A 19,059-nucleotide genomic window follows, 5' to 3' on the forward strand; every position below is an offset into this window, starting at 1 on the left:
GGCAAGTGCAGAGCAGAGGCTTGTAGAAGGGCCAGCTGGAGTCTATAGAAGGGCTTAGCTACAGGCATCAAGAGGGGCTCAGCAAGAGGTCCTCGGGATGCTTCATATAGGGGGGCAGCCAGGAGTGAAAAATTGGGGATCCATGAACGAAGGAACCCAGAAAGACCCAGGAAAGAGAGAATTTCGTCTTTGTTATTTGGAATGGGCATGGTTTGGAGAAGTTGTTTCCTGTCTATGGTAATGGCCTTGTAGCCTGGGGAGAGCTGAACTCCCACATATGTGACCTGAGCTGCAGACAGCTGAACTTTGGAGGGTGAAACCCGATAGCCATGTTCTGAGAGGAAGTTTAAAAGGAGAATAGTATCCTGTTGAGAGGTTTTCAGGAGGGACAGCACGGGAGAAGATCATCTACATGTTGAAGGAGGGTGGAGCTCAAGAGAATAAGGGATTTGAGGTCTTGTGCTAGAGCCTGTCCAAAAAGATGGGGACTATCTCTAAAGCCTTGGGGAAGGACTGTCCAGTTTAATTGAGTAGAAGTTTGGGTGGCGGGATTGGTCCAGGTGAAAGCAAACAGATTTTGAGAGTCGGGATGGAGGGGGATAGTGAAGAATGCATCTTTGAGGTCAAGGACAGAAAAGTGAGTGGTGGAAGCAGGAATGGTGGACAATAAAGTATAGGGGTTAGGGATCACAGGATGGATGGGAACAACAGCTGCATTAATTATTCTTAGGTCCTGGACAAGCCTGTAAGAACCATTAGGCTTTTTAATTGCCAGTATAGGAGTATTGAAAGGGGAATTGGCTGGTCGTAGTAGCCGTTTGTGTAAAAGTTCCTGGATAATTGGCTGCAGGCCCAGTAAACTCTTGAGGGGCAGCGGGTACTGAGGATGAGAGGGAAAAGAGGTGGGGTCTTTAAGTCTGACAATTACTGGGGGGAAGGTGGCGACAGAAGGGGTGAGGGTGTCCCAGACTACAGGGTTGACCAGATGGGGTGGGCAGAGGAAAAGGAGAGGGAGGTGGGTTTGCAGTGGGTTGGAGGGTGAGTAAAAGTGGGATTGAAGGCGAATCGGGGTTGAGGTGTGGTCCAGGAGCGAAAGTAATGGAAGCTCCAACCTTGTATAATAGGTCTCTTCCCATAAGGGAGATGGGACACTGGGGAATCACCAAAAAGGAGTGAGAGAGAGCAATGCCTCTAAAGATGCAGTGAAGCATGGGAGTTTGTAAAGGTTGATGAGGTGTGCCCTCTACCCCGACTTTAGAGGACTAGGAGAGGGAGGTAGGTCTCCAAAACTCCTTCAGGACTGAGTAGGTGGCCCTGGTGTCCAAAAGGAAAAAGATGGGCCTACCCGCTACCACAATGGTTACCTGAGCTCCTGTAGTGATGGTAGTGGTCGGGTGTAGGAGTCCCAGGCCCCCTCAATCATCAGTTGCCAGACCTAGAAGGTCTGTGTATGGAGTGTAGAGCTGGATGGCCTGGCACCTCTCGGTGTGTGAGGACAGTCAACAGCCCAGTGTCCCTCCTGATGGCACTTAGGGCATGGACCTGGGGGCTTCTGGGGATTTGGGCAGGCTCTGACCCAATGACCTGTTTGACCACATTTGAAACATGGACCAGGAGGTCCTCCTGGCTGCTTCTTAGGAAGTGAGGATACCCGAGCACCAGTGGTTGGGGTAGGTTGGAAGGCCTTAGCCATCATTTGATATTTTTGTTTACGGGCCTTTTCACCTCTTCCATTATATACTTTGAAGGCCACTGCCAGGACTTCTGCCTGAGGAGTTAAGGGTCCCTTCTCTAGACGTCTAAGTTTAGCCTTAATGTCGGCGAAACTCTGGGTGAAGAAGTAGATCATTAATAATTGTCTCCCATCTGGAGTCTCAGGGTCTAGGTTTGTATGTTGTAAAAGAGCTTTGGTGAGGCGGTCTACATAGAGGGACTCTCAGTTTTATCCTGAATAATCTCTTGGAGTTTTTTGCTGGGGACCAAACGACCCCCCACCCACAAAATGGTGAACTCCCCGCTTCTCTTCCGGGTCCTCCGCTCCTTCCAGTGCCAGCCAAGGCCCAATCACCCCTCTACACCTTCCCGCCAGCACCACCTAAGGTCCAATAATCTTCTGACCCACCCCTTCCTTGCTAGCCTATATAAATTGAGCCTGCAAACAATAAACTGTGCCAGCTTGTTCAGACATCCTGTCTTGCTGGTCGTGCTTTGTGTCCCTTGCTTGTTTCATTTCTGCAGGCGTCTCCGGCGACACCCCACGTTTGTCCCGCAGGCCGGGGCAGTTTTTCATAGTTAATGGCCTTATTGGCTGACTTCCTGAAACCCACCAAGAGACAGGTGATGAATTGATCTTGATTGGTGACTCCCCCTGCTGTATTATAGGCCCAATTAGGGTCTCGGTCAGGAACTGCTTCAGCACCTGTTGGATGAGCTGGAGTAGTTTGGTGAACCTCATCGGCATGAGTTCTAGCCTGTTCCCAGACTCGCCTACACTCCTCAGGCAAAAGTGTGTTGGGTAGGATCATGTGAATATCATGAAAGGTAAGATCATATGACTGAGTTAGGTACCGAACTCTTTTATGTAAGTAGCTGGTTGGAAGTGAAAGAGCCTAATCTTTTCTCAATTAGAGATAGGTCGGAGAGAGAGAAAGGGACATGCACCCGGATGACGCCCTCTGTACCGGCTACTTCCCGTAGTGGGGCTAGGATCTGCGTTGGAGAACGAGTGACAGGAAGACTTGGTAGGGGATCTCAGGATGGGAGGGAAACTGGTTGAGGTAGAGGAGGCGGGGTTGTTGCTCCGCCCCTGACGGGAGCCTGTGGTGGGAAACTGGGTGGGGATTGAGGGGGAGGAGGCTGGGCAGTTTCTGTGGCAACACTGTGTGGACTGGGTGGTGGAGGAGGAGGAGGAGAAAGAGGAGGTGCCATGGGGATTTTGGGTCGGTAGGGTGGGGATTCGTCAGTGGGGTCAAAGTCAGAAGATGAAGTGGGATCTGGTCTGTTGGAGGGTGAGGACTTTAAGGCAAGTAGTAGGTGTTTAGGATTGCAGGGGGGACAGAGAGAGGGCTTAGTTCAGAGGTAGGAGAAAGCCTGGATATATGGGATCTCTTTCCATTTGCCCATACGCTCACAGAAGTTGTATAAGTCGTGGAGAATTTTAGAATCTAAAGAGCCATTGGGGGGCCATTTAGACTGATTGTCCAAGGGATATTGTGGCCAGATCTGATTACAGTAGTGAACAAGCAGAAAAGGTTTGAGGTCTAGAGTGAGGTGGAGGGGCTTTAGATTATTGAATAAGCATCCTAGTGGTGAATCTGCGGGCACAGAGGGGTCAGATCCCATGGTGAGAACGAGACCGTTCAGAAGTCACTGAGGCATCCCTGAGCAATTGAGAAGGTCACGGAGAAGACCAGGCACAGTTAGGAGGTCATCACCACCTCTAACTGCGGGGTCGAGGCGAAAACGCCGAGGAGGCTCGGTACCTGGTACCAGGAGTTTATGAGTAGAGTAGATATGTAGATAAAGGGAGACTGGGCCTCAGTGAATGAGGATTCTCACCATGGGGAGGCAGAGAAAGGTTGACTATGGGGATCAACCATGACTCTGAAAGTCATGGTTGGGGATACCCCTTTCCCAGAGGAGCCTTTGGGGGTGCCGGACACTCAACGGTCACTTCCCAGGTTCCAAAGGGACATTTAAGTCGACCATGAAGGGGAGACTCACCAAATCGAAGGCTGGTGTTGGGCGAGAAGACGAGCGACCGGGGAAATGGGCAGTGAGTCTGTGGAGAAGAATCGGGCAGTGAGGGTTCCAAAGCAGCTCAGGTTCCTGGAGGAAGAGCAAAGTCAATGGGAGAGCCTCATCCGAAGTCACGTCACCAATGAAAGGGTATCTCACCATGACCCTCCTTACCCAGAAGACTCAGGAGACACGGGCCCACGAAGAGATTTTATTATCTGAAAGAGAAAGTGGCTGCCCCCAGAGGTGGGGGGGGAGAGAAGGAAAGAGAGGGGGAGCAGCGGGACAGAGAGACAGAGAGGACAGAGACAGAGCAACGTGGTGCAGAGTTGTGCATTTTATTGTGGTGGATCCGCTTGGCCTGTTGCCTTGGGGGAGGGTCGGGATGTTTAGAGATAAGGTGAGGCAAATCCCAGGCATAATTCTCACCGACTTATATGCTTGGGACCGTGGGGTAAATGGAGGATAAATTACTATATTCTTATAGAAACTAGAAAATGTTTTGAACTAATCAATACTGCATATTAACTCCTGGAGGATACAGTCCCTCTATTTAAAGGAAAGCATATATATATTTATAGCTTTACTATATATTAGGAAAGAATGAAGGCAAATTGAGCTAGGCATTCATTTAAGAAGTTAGAGGTAGAAAATAGAATAATCTCCCCAAATATAAGGAAAGAATAGATACAAGTAGAAATTAATAGAAAATAAAACTAGAATAGAGAAGAAAAACAAAGCAAAAAGTTCGTTCTTTAAAAAAAGCTACAAACTAGACAAACCTTTTGTGATATGATTGGTGGAGGGTGGTCACAATAAACAAACTGAGGACTCAAGGGAAGAGACATGACCACAGATGGAGTAGAAATTTAAAGATAAGGGAACCACGTAATTCAATTTTATGGCAAATTTAAAAATGGAGGTAGAAATTAGCAAAATCCTGGAGAACTACAAATTATGAAAATGGATTCATGAAAAAATTAAAAATGTGAATGGCCCTAAGCCATTTAAAGATCTTGAATCAGTATTAAAAATTTTCCTACTAAGAAAACATCAGTCCTAAACAACTTTACAGGTGAATTTTGCCGTATTTTAAAGAAGCAGGTAATTCCAATCTTACACAAACTCTTTCAAGCAAAATAAATAGAAGAAACACTCCCAGCCATTTAATAAGCAATTTGACAGTGACTGAAACAAGAGAGACACTTAGTTCTTGAACACAGCCTAAAAGACTAGGCAGGTCACCAGGAATCCACACTCGTTCTATCTTGTTGGTACTGTGATCCTTAGAGTTTTGCTGCCATCCTCATGTTCCAAAATGGTGTATCTCCATGTCTCCATTCTAGCTAGTAGGAGCGGGGAAAGAAGAAAGAGAGGCACAACCCAGAGGTTACATATAATGCTTCTGTTCCATTCTCTTTGACCAGAAGTTTCCCATGTAGCCATACCTCCTGGGGAAAGAGGGTCTAGGAAATGTCCTTCTTTCCTAGGTGCCCAGCTAAAAATTAGGAGTTCTTAAAGCAGTGGTTAGTAAACTGCAGCCTATTGGCCAAATCCACCATGTCCCTAGTTTTTATATGACCAATAAACTAAGAATGGTTTTTACATTTTTAAATAGTTGAAAAATATCAAAAAGACATATTTTGTGACATGTGAAAATTACAAAATTCAGATTACAGTGACTAAAGTTTATTACACAGCCATGCTCGTTCATTTACATATTGGCTACAGCTGCTTTCACGCTACAGTGGCAGATTTGAGCAGCTATGACAGAAGCCAGTTGACACACAAAGCCTAAAATATTTACGAGCTAACCCTTTTTAAAAGTAGTTTGCTGACTCCTACCTTAGGGAAAAGACTGAATATGTTACAGAATGAGTAAAAGACCCTGCTACTTTCCAGTATGGAGATGGAAGATTTATATGTATCCCTTTATATTTATGTGTACCACTTTCTTATTAACATAGTGTTTTAGTCTGTTCATGCTGCCATAACAAAATACCACAGACTGGGTGGCTTCAACAACTGAAACTTATTTCTCACAGTTCTGAAGTCTGAAAGTCCAAGGTCAGGGTGCCAGCAGGGTTGATTTCTGGAGAGGCCTCTCTCCTCAGCTTGCAGATAGAACCTTCTTGAAGTGCCCTCACACAACTCGTCCTGTGTGCCCACAAGTTGAGAGAGTGCTATAGTCTCTCTTCTTATAAGCAATCAGTCCTGCTGTATTTTGGCCTCACCCATATTACCTCATTTAAACTTAATCACTTCCTTGAAGACCCTGTCTCCAAATATAGTCACATTAGGATTTAGGATTTCAACTTGTGAATTGTGGGGCATACAATTTAGTCCACAATACATAGTAACTCGGAGTAGCTTTGTATCATATTTTTCTAATGGAAGTTTTATAATGATGATCAAATGTTTCAACTATAGGGAAAAGGGGGCAAAATGGATACAAAGAATTTACAAGGCAAGAAGAGGTCAACTGCGAAATAAGAGAGCCTCTAACTACTGATGAGGAAGAAGCTTTAAAACAGGAACACCAACGAAAAGAAAAAGAGCTCTTAGAAAAAATCCAAAGTGCCATAGCATGTACCAATATCTTTCCCTTGGGCCGTGACCGTATGTATAGGCGATACTGGACTTTCCATTCTATTCCTGGATTGTTTATTGAAGAGGATTATTCTGGTCTCACTGAAGACATGCTATTGCCTAGACCTTCATCATTTCAGAATAATGTACAGTCTGAAGATCCTCAGGTATCCACTAAAACTGGAGCATCGTTGACATCTGAATCTACCTCCAGCATTGACCAAGGTCTATGTGATGATTCTGTGCAGCTGCCAAAACCAGTGTGTAAGCCAAACCGGTGGTGCTTTTACAGTTCTTGTGAACAGCTAGACCAGCTTATTGAAGCTCTTAATTCTAGAGGATATAGAGAAAGTGCCTTAAAAGAAACTTTGTTGCAAGAAAAAAACAGGATATGTACACAGCTAGTCCATTTTTCTGAAGAGAAACTTCATTTTTCAGGTAAATCTTCAATGAAAACTACTTCCTTTATTTTTCTCACCCCATAATCTCTGGCTCAGGATTAAACATTTTTCAAACGATTAAATCTGTATTTAAAACACTTTATCTTTCATTTGGACCATGCTCTCAGTTTGTGAGTTAGGGAAAGTTTGCCAGTTTGAGAAACAAGGTTCTCTAGGTTCCACTGGGTTCCATTTGGATTATGAGGAACACACATCTAGCAATGTGAGATATACATACTCTTCCTGATCTCGTTCCTTAATAGATGAATACCCAAGACCCTAAAGTCACCATCAGTTTTAGACATCTGATAGTGAGGTCACTCTCTAAGGGTTTTGGCTGAGGGTCCAGGGACATGTTCCATTAGTTACCACTTCTTTGGAGATAGGCTGCAAGGGCAGATGAGATAGTAACATTTCCTGTTTGATGGCTGGTCCATGGATAACAGGTTAAGAGAAGGCAGTTTGTGATGTAAGCTTTTATGTTACTAAATGAAAGCCTCTAGGTAGAGAACTCTTATTTTAGGAGCCAATTTCCATGACTACTACAGTTCTCTTCAGGATTTAAAACCATACATAGATCACAACTTTTTTTAACAGCTTTATTGAGATTTAATTCTTACACCATAAAGTTCACCCATTTAAAGTGCGTAGTTCAGTGGTTTTTAGTATATTCACATATATGTACAACCATCACACAATTTTAGAACATTTTCGTCACCTCAAAAAAGAAACCCCATACCTTTTAGCTACCACCCACCATAGACCTAAGCAACCACAAATCTATTTTCTGTCTGTAAATTTCCCTGTCCAACCATTTTATATGAATGGTATTATATAATACTTGATCTTCTGTGACTGGCTTCTTTCACTTAGCATAATGTTTTCAAGGTTCATCCAAGTTGTAATATATATCACTATGTCATTCCTTTCTATAGCCAAATAATGTTCCATTATATGTATATATCACATTTTATTCATCCACATATTAGTTGATGGGCATTCTTTTTCTACCTTTTGGGCATTATGAATAATGCTGCTATAAACATTTGTGTACAACTTTTCTGACAATGTAGGTTTTTATTTGTTTGGGGCATATACCTAAGAGTGAAATTACGAGGTCATATGGTATTTCTGTTTAATTATTTTTGAGGAATTGTCTGACTATTTTCAAAAGCTGGCACACAGTTTTATATTCCTAACAACACTGCATGTGAGTTAAAATTTCTCATCACCTTATCAACACTTACTATCTGACTTTTTTATTCTAGCCATCCTAGAGATGTGAAATGGTGGTACATTATTGTGCTTTTGATGTGCATTTCCCAAGTAACTAATGATGTTGAGGATCTTTTTGTGGTCTTACTGACCATTTGTACATCTCTCTTAAAAATCTGTTCACATCCTTTGCCCATTTTTTTATTGGATTATTTGCCTTCTTACTGAGTTGTAAGAGTTCTTTATATATTCTAAATATAAGTCCCTTATCAGATATGTGATGTGCACACATTTCTCCTTTTTTTTTTGCACTTAAGGATTTACTATGTTTTCATATCTCATGATCATAACAGTCACATGGGGAAATTATATTTTTTAACAAGAAAATCATAATAAAGGTATTTGATAACTATTTCAGACAAACCTCAAACTGATGGCAAACCTACATATAGTCGGGGAAGAGTTTCCAGTGCATGTGATCCATCGCAGATGTCTGCAGAAAGGCAGCTTGAATTAAGGCTGAGAGATTTTCTTCTGGATATTGAGGACAGAATCTACCAAGGAACATTAGGAGCAATCAAGGTTTGTACCTGTTCTCATTTTTAGTTTACCTAATTATCAGAATTTTGGTCATATTTGTTCATTTATTTGATATAGGCAAGGCATGTGTGTTTTGAATAAATAATAAGGGAGTGATACATTTTTTATTTCTCTTTACCAAAATATTAATGTATGGACAGAAAACTTAAGTATGCTATATGACTATATCTGCTTTCTTAAAGAGAATTTAATGAACATAACTGACCTTTTTAATAATAATTTTTAGTATTTTTTAAATATCTGTTTTATGGTATTTTCATTCAAGATGTTGAAATGTGTAAGGATATTTTCTTCTTCCTTGACTAGCTCCTGCCTGCTCTGCTGAGTCTGGTTTGTTTATTGGTTTCTTTGTTACCTTTTTAAAATCTGTAAGTAATTCATGTTTGATATGTGTGTTCTGTTCATTCCTTTGCTATCATCTGTCACTTTTTTTTGCTACTATCAGATGACCAATCTTAGGATTGTTTATGAGATACCAAAGCTTCCATCTATGAATGATACAAATCCATGTTGGCCATTTAGTAACCTTATTTTTAGATCCCTTTTTGATTCACAAGCTGTTTTAGAATTTTCATGAATTTTTCGTTGAACTTCATACTTCTTTGGAACAATATATGCCATTGTTCAGAGTTAGTAAATTTGGGTTTTGTTACAGGTTACAGATCGACACACATGGAGATCAGCATTAGAAAGTGGACGATATGAGCTGTTGAGTGAGGAAAACAAGGAAAATGGGATAATTAAAACTGTTAATGAAGATGTAGAAGAGATGGAAATTGATGAACAAGCAAAGGTCATAATAAAAGACAGGTACAAACAGGATTTTCCTTGCCACTTAATTGTAAGGTTTTTTTTTAAGTAAATGCTTATTTTTCTTCAAAACAATTGTCTTAAAACCTTACCATGAGTTCTTTAATATTTATAACCACTGAAATGATTTTCATAAAACATCAAGACTCTCTGTTACTCTACTTTGTACTAATGCAGCCAAAAGACAACTTGTTAGGATAATAATTTCTTAAGTTTAAAAAATGTCTTTGGACTTAAGGTTTTATTAATTTCAGAAAGTAACTTTATACTATCCATGTTTCTTTTCTTTGGAAAACCATAAATTATGCTAGACTTAAATATTATTTGAACTATTAATAAGAACCTATATCTGTAGATACTTTTACTTTTTCAGTTATTTTAGATAATATGTGCCTTTAAGGAGTTTATTGTTGCAAAGGAAATGGTCATGAGACATTAAGCTAGAAATTATAAAACAGGGCAAGAGTTCTTTCTAGTAGAAGTTAATACCCAGTGTAAATGTGGGACATGAAAAGGCTACTTGTCCTGATAGCACATGAAGACAGCAAAGAAAGTACCAGAGGAAGTAACTGCAGCTGAGACCTAAAAGGTGGGGAAGCTATGATACTAGAAGGGAAGACGTGCCAAAGTCTTTGAGTGACTAGGGTTTGTGTTTTTACATGATCCTTTTAGCTGCAGCATGGAGATTTATTGCAAAGAGAGTAAGACTGGAGACTAAGGAACCAGTTAGGAGGCAGATATAAGTGTCATTACCCAGTAAAAGTTGAAGTAAGAGAAATAGAGATATGCTGCTGGAGAAACGTTTTCTTTCTCTAGGCCTATCACAGAATCACCTTTCCTAAACCTTTCTCTTCCTTTCCCCTAAACCTTGTCTCATTCACCTTCCCTCCTCCAGGTATTTGCCCTTCTGACCTCTTAAATGTCTTGATATTTAATTTAGCTCGTGATTCATATGTTTATGTCCCTTCCTACAAGCTCCTTGACATTGAGGAAACTTTCTTACACAGGTGTAAGTAAGCATTTGGATAAATGAGTGGACTCAAGTTTCAACTAATAGTTTTTTAAGTATCATAAACTATTCATTGTTTAATTGTAGACTTTTGGGCATAAAAACAGAAACACCAAGTACTGTCTCAACTAATGCAAGTACCCCACAATCAGTGAGCAACGTGGTTCATTATCTGGCAATGGCACTTTTCCAAATAGAGCAGGGCATTGAGCGGCGTTTTCTCAAAGCTCCACTTAGTAAGTATCTGTTTTTAATTCAAAATATTAGTTATAATTTAAATGATTTTGAAATTGCCCTTTAATAGAACTGTATAGGCTAATGTGACAAAATTAACTAATTTGAAAAATTGGAGATTATATTTTTGTCTTAAAATGAGTTCTTTCAAGTGAGATAGATATTTTAAGTATACACTGCTTTTTAAAACTTATTCTAGATACTCATTAAATGAATATTTTTTCATCTATTCCTGTCAATCCCTCCTTTTGTGAAAGTTTCATCAAAAGAAAGAGTACCAAAATTTACAGCTACCCAGACCCTGCATAATCAAAAATGATACATAAATTTTGTGGTGGTTGTTATTTAAAACAGAACCCCCAAAGGAGCAGCTTCACCATAAAGAGTATGTTTTAATAATATATGGATCACTCACCTGAGCACTGCATACGAAGTACTAAATCAGAAATACCCAGTGTTAAAGGGTACATAGATGAGGAAAACGCCCTATAATTTATGGTTAGGATGATAGAAATAATACTATCTGAATCATGTTTAAGCAGTTTATGAAATTAATATGCTTTTAGGAACTAATCTAGGAACACAATCATTATGTCTTTAGGAAAATATGTGTTTGGAGTTCCAAGTCAATTTTCATGTTGTACTGCCTCTACTTACCTGTGATACGGTCTTTCTGAAATATTGAATTAACTTACTATAGTTCATGATATTGAGAGAGTTTATATCTCAATAGTGGGTTACCAGAAGAAACAGTTTTTTATAACCATATCTTTTTGGTCTCAGATTGAGAGAAAAACTTGAATAAAATCCTTTAAAAATTGAGTATTACCTTGCTGACTAGTAAGAAACAAAGTTTACTTAAATAGATGGTGCTATCAGAGAAATTTTGGAATGTGAATATATTTGTAAAATGTCTTTTTAATTTGAAAAGTATATTCTATTTTAATTCAAATTGAAATTCAATTCAAATTTTTTTATAGAAAATATCTATTCATATTTTTTGTAAATTGGTAATTTTGCCATGAGCTTAATAACTCACTTTTCACACTGAAAGTAGCAGTTGTAAGAAATAAAATACATATGATGGCAGCTCACAAAAATTAGTTTCTGTTTGCTATGTCACTCTTACTTCCCTGTCTTCAATGTTAAGATTTTCTGTCTAAATCAAATTACATGTACAAAAAATCTCTTTATTATCTCTTAAAACAGCATGTGAATCTACAATTACTTCAATTAAAATTTCAATTGAAAGTTATTTATAAATCATGTAGCTCTTATAAATATATTATTGCTACTCATTAATCCTAGATTCTAGAAAGACAGTAAGGGATAAAATGAAATTCTGCCGATTTTTCCACTTACGAAGTTGCCATCAATTAAAGTTGTTTATAAGTTCAAGGGGAACAAATCAAATTAATGGTGTGTTTGTATTTTCATCAGTATATCTAATTAAATACTTACACAAAAGAAAAAAAAATTAATACTGGCAGATGGTACACCTTACATTTAGTAGGTTATATGAGAGCTGAGTGACAGTGTTCCTTATGCTGCTTTGTATTCAGCAGTGTTAAAATATTTATTCATCTGGAGATATAAAAGAAACTTTTAATTTGAGATCTTATAAGCAAAATAAGTTCATCTTACCTTAGTTTAGCATAAATGTTGGTCAAAGTCAAATGTTGATCATTTATAATATGGATGTTACCATCTACCATTGCTGTCCCATAAAAAGTTAATGGAATAATTGATGTCTGCAGCTCCTTATTTCATATTTAAGCCTTTGAAGGGTCTGTTTTGAATGGAACAACAGGCAATGGAGGTGCCTCTGGGGTTTTAAGATAGTTCAAATATTTGGAGCAAATTAATCAAGAGTATCCTTAGCCTAAAGAGAAAAAGGGAATTCCATTTTATGAATATTTGAGATGTAATATGTATTAAAATGCTTCATTCTCTTAATAATTTTTCAACATAGCAAATTAACTCTGTTAGAAATTTTCCCAGTTTAGTTTCAGAGATTGTTTCAGTTTCTTGAGGAAGCAAGTAAGGCATAAAAATTCTACTTAAGCTCCACTTTCCTTTGTATGTCTCTTTTATTCCAGCAATTAATCACATTGATGAAACTAGGCTTTGTTAACTGGAGGAAGATAATCATATCTCTATTAATTATTTTAGGTAAGATATGAGAATTGTTTGCTTAGTTGATACTTTCATCACTTACAAAGTCATGCCTATGGTTAAACCCTTAAGCTATGAAAAAGAATCCTCAAACTAATTTTATCAATTTGAAATTAGGTAACACAGAAATTAATAAAGATCAAAAGGGAAATAGAACAAAAAAGGACAAGAAAAAGAGAGAGGAAGATCAATCTAGTGTGAGACATGGTAAATTTTTAACTTTTTAAAGAATTATGATTTTACTTTCTATATTGCTGAGTACTGGTTTACATATTTAGCTATCTTTCTTTGTGGTACCCTTTCCCACACTGAAGCTTCGAGGAGTAGCATTTTGGTGTCCTAGATTTTTAGACAAGACTCACCATACTGGGTAGGCCCTAGGTTTCCTGTCCTGTCTCTCACCCTGCCTAACAGGAACAGTAACTGAAGATCCACTAATGTTTGTCGAGTCTGTTGCTTTATGTCTTCAATTCATTGTGTATATCTTCATCCTCCCAGCTGTATTAAAAATTTCTTAAAGGTAGGAACCATAGAATAGAATTGTTTCACATCTCATAAAGTGCTGTACAGAAGAGGAACAATATAATACAGATAATAATAATAGCACTTACTCTATGACAGGCAGTGTACATGTCTCATTTAATCTTTCCAGCAGCCTAAGGCACAGAGTGGCAAAGTAACTTGCCCAAGCTCACACTGGGAGCTAGTACTCAGCTTAAGGCCGAATGACTCCAGAACCCACATTCTCTTAACCATTATGCTACTGCCCAGGAGGTTTCATTTAAGGATAATAGTAGGAAATAAGGCATAATAGGATCAAACTATGTATGGAGTCTCATATACCTTGCAGAATTTTGACATGATGTGGTAGGCCCTTCATAATTAAGTATAATGTTTTAGGAAAACTAAAGTGGTAGCAATATTGAAGATTAACTGAAGGTGGAAATCACATGCTGGTGAAAATGATAGACTGGCTACATTAATGGCATCTAATCAAATGACTCTTAATACATTTTTTAGCCCAAAAGACAAAGGAATGATGTTATTAAGTAGCAGAAGGTTTCAAGTATTTCTATGTAAATATTGGTACTGGAAGTTCTTTTTTAGGGGCAATATTAACATTTTTTTAAATTACCTTGTTTTAAAAATAATCTTTATTAGAGATAGAAGATAATATAGTTGGTATTTATACGTAATTTTTTAAATAATGGCTTTATTGAGATGTAATTCACATATATAAAATTTACCCTTTTAAAGTGTATAATTCAGTGGTGTTTAGTATATTCACAGTTGGAAAGCCATCGACCACTATCTAATTTCACATTTTCATCAGCCCCAAAAGAAACCTCATATATGATTGATATTTAACTTAGCAGTCTGTCTTTTATCTGAAAATGAAGAAATAATATTCTTGATTCAAATGAATAGTAACTGACTTGTAATCATATATGTAGCAGTTTTTTAATTAGATCAAGATTTGATGCAAAGACCAGATTGAGAGCACATTGCCTAAGTTATTTTTCTCTTTTACTGTTGAAATCACCAAGCATTTGATTTATGAATTTAAGTAATTCCTTATGTGGTGATTAAAATGTAGCTCAGCAAATATTTTCTTGAACATGAGGTTTTTGTTTTTTCAATTAACATAATCTTTTTTGTTAAGTATTAGAAAAACTATAAAATCTAAACTGTTTAAACTACCAAGAAAATAGTTCTGGGAGAGGTCTAGAAATTTTAATCACTTTCCCTTTACATTGAAGATGCCAGTGACAGTGGGCGTTCTTATAAAACAGTCCTGGACCGTTGGAGAGAGTCTCTCCTTTCTTCCGCTAGTCTGTCCCAAGTCTTTCTTCATCTCTCCACCTTGGATCGTAGTGTTATATGGTCTAAATCTATACTGAATGCTCGTTGCAAGATATGCCGAAAGAAGGGTGATGCAGAAAATATGGTGCTTTGTGATGGATGTGACCGGGGTCATCATACCTACTGTGTTCGCCCAAAGCTCAAGGTATTTTTTTTCTTCTTCTCAGATTAGAATTGAGACATTGAGATTTTGAGGGACAGACAATTAATGATTATTTATGTGATTTGTCAGACTGTGCCTGAAGGAGATTGGTTCTGTCCAGAGTGTCGGCCTAAGCAACGTTCTAGAAGACTCTCCTCTAGACAGAGACCATCCTTGGAAAGTGATGAAGAGATGGAAGATAGTATGGAAGGTGAGGATGATGAAGTTGATGATAATGATGAAGAGGATCAAAGTGAGGAGGAAGAATATGAGGTAGAACAAGATGAAGATGACTCTCAAGAAGAGGAAGAAGTCAGGTAAGTCCTAACATGCAATAAAATAAGAACTCATGAGTCTTAACTAGACAATCTCTTGGCTATTCAAATACAAACGGGTTGGTTGGGGTCCATTATTTTTTTTAATTTAGTGTGTAATATAGTGGTCTGAGGTTACCCTTGTTACATATTATGAACAGTTGAAATTATTCCCAAGGGCGTATAGTACCTCTGTGAGCTTAGCCAGATCATAATATCAAGTATGAGTTCAAATTTGGACAGTAAAGCCAATTCAGACCCACATCAAGGTTGATTTTTCTTCTCTATATGCCTAAAGCAGCAACTAAGCAGTCCAGAGGATATTCACGAAATAAAGACGAATGCATCTTCCCAGTGCTTCTCCTACTCCTCAAGGAGTTATACCCAAATATTGGTGATCTTGGCAGTCTACAGAGAGAGATGTCAGGAAGCACTTTGTTTTGATTATTATTAAAGTATCATTGATACACAATTTTTAAATATATAACACAGTGTTTCAACATTCACCCATATTATCAAGTCCTCACCCTTCCATTGCAGTCACTGTCTATCAATGTAGTAAGATGACATAGAGTCATTAAGTGTATTCTCTGTGCTGTACTACTGTTCTCATGACCTCCCTATATTGTGATTGCAAATTATTGTGCCTCTTAATCCTCTTCTCCTTCCCCTCCCACGCTGCCTAGCCCCTCACCCTTGTAACCACTAGTCGCTTCTCTAGTGTCTATCTATGAGTCTACTGCTACTTTGTTCCTTCTGTTTTGCTTTGTTTTTATACTCTACAAATGAGTGAAATCATTTGGTAGTAGTCTTTCTCCACCTGGCTTATTTCACTGAGCATAATATCCTCTGGCTCCATCTATGTTGTTGCAAATGGCAGGATTTTTCTTTTCTTTTTATGGCTGAATAATACTCCACTGTGTATATGTACCACATCTTTATCCATTCATCTACTGATGGACACTTAGGTTGCTTCCATATCTTGGCTATTATAAATAGTGCAGCGATAAACATGGGGTGCACATGTTTTTTCAAATCAGGAATCTTGTTTTCTTCAGGTAAATTCCCAGAAGTAGAATTCCTGGGTCAAATGGTATTTCTATTTTTAGTGTTTTGAGGAACCTCCATATTGCTTTCCATAACGGTTGCACCAATTTGCATTTCCACCAACAGTATAGGAGGGTTCCTATTTCTCCACATTCTCACCAGCGTTTGTTATTTCTTGTCTTTTGCATAGTGGCAATCCTAACTGGTATAAGGGATGTGATATTTCATTGTGGTTTTAATTTGCATTTCCCTAATGATTAGTGATGTGGAGCATCTTTTCATATGCCTGTTGGCCATCTGTATTTCTTTTTTGGAGAACTGTCTGTTCAGGTCCACTGCCCATTTTTTAATCGGGTTATTTGTTTTTTGGTGTTGAGCTGTATGAGTTTTTTAATATATTTTGGATGTTGAATAAATTGTTTAAAATATATGCTCCCATACCGTGGGATGCCTTTTTTGTTCTACTGGTGGTGTCCTTTGCTGTACAGAAGCTTTTTAGTTTGATGTAGTCCCACTTAATCATTTTTTATTTTGTTTCCCTTGCCTGCACCTTGTATTTTTATACTCCTACCACATGAGCACCCAGAAACAACTTCTATACTACCATACAACAAAGTATCCTGCAGCTTATTAGCAAGCTCTGTTACCCAGGCCTAATGAATGGGTTTGGGACCTGATAATCTCTGCTATGGCAGCCCTCAGACTATCACCCTTTATTTGTCCCTAAGACATCCCCCACTTTTAACATTTGAACTCCATTCATGTGGAATCAAGAAAGCGAGTGTGAAGCCAGGGCAACCTAGAACTGTCAAAGTACAAAAAGGCCACAGTTAGAGGAGGGTAAGTAGAGAAAGCTGCCACATCTGTTTTAAACAAGTTGTTTTTTAATAGCTCCAACTAGCAGGAGCCATCTTTGTAATTTATAAGGGCAGTATTGTGTTAAGCACAAAGATGATAAAGAATTTAGAAAATTTTCAGAAATATGGAAGTCCAGGTGTGGTGGGGAGATGGATAAAAAAAGCTTAAATGGGATTGTTTTATCCTTATCTACAACTTAGAGGCAATTAAAATATTGCATCTAGTTTTGTATTTTACAGTAAAAATCAGAAGATGGCAGAGAGATTTTGGCTTGCTATTCAGGAACCACAAGTTTTTTTAAGGCCTACTTTAGTGGCAGCCATTGGCTAAAACTCTAAGTTAATTCAGTATCCATGGTAATGAAACATGAGTCTCCTGAAGCATAAGAAGATAAAATATTTACACTTTAAGATTAGTTCACCACTCTTAAGTTTTTCAATATGATTTAGTCCATTTATTGGTTGTTCTGAGGATTTTATTATAACTTATCATAATTTATGATTTTATTTTCATGATGTCCTGGCATTACCAAGAAAATATTAACTATTCTCTTTGCATTACAAAGAAGTATATGAAAACACATTTTAGATTTCCACAAAAAATTCATTGGCTCTAAGTTTATAAAGAATTGACTATGGACAAGTCTCAGTAATGTATATAGAACCCACTGGCCGAGTAGTAGAAAAAGGAAAAGTAGTAATCATATGTTCATCATTGCTCTGTACAATAACGGTGTTTTCTAACAATATTTACAGCCCACCAAAACGAGGAAGACCACAGGTTAGATTGTCAATTAAAACAAGAGGGAGACTTGGTTCTTCTTTCTCAAGTCGTGGCCAACAACAAGATCCTGGAAGATATACTTCAAGGAGTCAGCAGAGTACACTCAGAACAACTGTTTCTTCTAAAACTACTGGTAGAAGCCTAAGAAAGATAAAATCTGCTCCTCCTACAGAAACTAAATCTTTAAGAATTGCCAGCCGTTCTACTCGCCAGAGTTATGGCCCGTTGCAAGCAGATGTATTTGTGGAACTACTTAGTCCTCGTAGAAAACGCAGAGGCAGGAAAAGTGCTAATAATACACCAGAAAATAGTCCCAACTTCCCAAACTTCAGAGTCATTGCCACAAAGTCCAGTGAGCAATTAAGATCTCTTAATGTTGCTTCAAAACTTTCTCTCCGAGATAGTGAATCCAAGAGAAGAAGCAGAAAAAGACAATCTACAGGTATGAATAAGCCTTATTTAAATATCCTTACCTAAGAAAATTGGATAGTTTGGGAAAACTGAATGTCAAAATACTTGGGATCATTTTTTAAAGACTGTCACTAAGATATACAAAATTATTAGAGGCAATCTGAACTAAAGCATAATATTCAATGAACGGGCAGCTATTTGGGGAATAAGGTAAACAAACTATATGACTAGTATTTATACTAATATAGCAATATAATTATAAGAAATTTGCAGTTTTCTGTTTTTAATTAAGAGATTTGGCCAGTATTTAAACAGTCTCAGTATCCTCTGCTGCCTTTTCCTCCTTTAAGAGATACCTACTCATCATCACCTAGATAGCTACATTAGGTTATTTGGTAATGTTGCATCTGGCATACTGAATTTGGGGTCTGTAATATTGTTAGGGGTTGATCACCAGCTGTCTTTTTTTATTCTGATCATTATTATTTATTGTAATCTTTATCCATATAATAATCTCTTTACCCATTTATCTCTTCAGTCCTGTCCTTTTTTTCCTTTAATATCAGTAGTTAATAAAGCTTTGATATTTCAAAAAAAAAAATGAACTTAAAAAATATGACTGTTCTATGAAGAATTGGACATATGTCATATGCGTTATTCAAACACATGACAGGATTAAGGAATTCATTCGTGAAAGGAGCATAATTAGTCTGTTTATGCAGTTACCAGGTCATCAGGTTTTGGGGGTTGTGGGGGAGTGACAGGTAACTTTGAACCAAGATCTAATTTAGCTTTTCCCATCCCCTTATCTGTTTGGCTCTTCCCCAATTC

The 19,059-nt window shown here is 38.1% G+C and overlaps 1 protein-coding gene across 4 annotated transcripts in view; it reads left to right on the forward strand.

Moving 5' to 3' along the window:
* Positions 1-19,059, forward strand: part of BAZ1A (bromodomain adjacent to zinc finger domain 1A) — a 132,804-nt gene that overhangs the window by 101,714 nt on the left and 12,031 nt on the right. For 2 of the 4 annotated variants that reach the window (XM_057488500.1, XM_057488501.1), the window contains 8 exons: positions 6,169-6,765; positions 8,401-8,564; positions 9,238-9,392; positions 10,489-10,637; positions 12,928-13,017; positions 14,571-14,818; positions 14,906-15,132; positions 17,790-18,259. In XM_057488500.1, the coding sequence (XP_057344483.1) occupies positions 6,169-6,765; positions 8,401-8,564; positions 9,238-9,392; positions 10,489-10,637; positions 12,928-13,017; positions 14,571-14,818; positions 14,906-15,132; positions 17,790-18,259 (2,100 nt within the window). The remainder of the gene's footprint in view (positions 1-6,168; positions 6,766-8,400; positions 8,565-9,237; positions 9,393-10,488; positions 10,638-12,927; positions 13,018-14,570; positions 14,819-14,905; positions 15,133-17,789; positions 18,260-19,059) is intronic. The other 2 variants (XM_036881254.2, XM_036881253.2) reach the window with 1 other exon arrangement.

The sequence above is a fragment of the Manis pentadactyla genome, chromosome 11 (genome assembly GCF_030020395.1).
Source record: "Manis pentadactyla isolate mManPen7 chromosome 11, mManPen7.hap1, whole genome shotgun sequence".
Lineage (NCBI taxonomy): Eukaryota > Metazoa > Chordata > Mammalia > Pholidota > Manidae > Manis > Manis pentadactyla.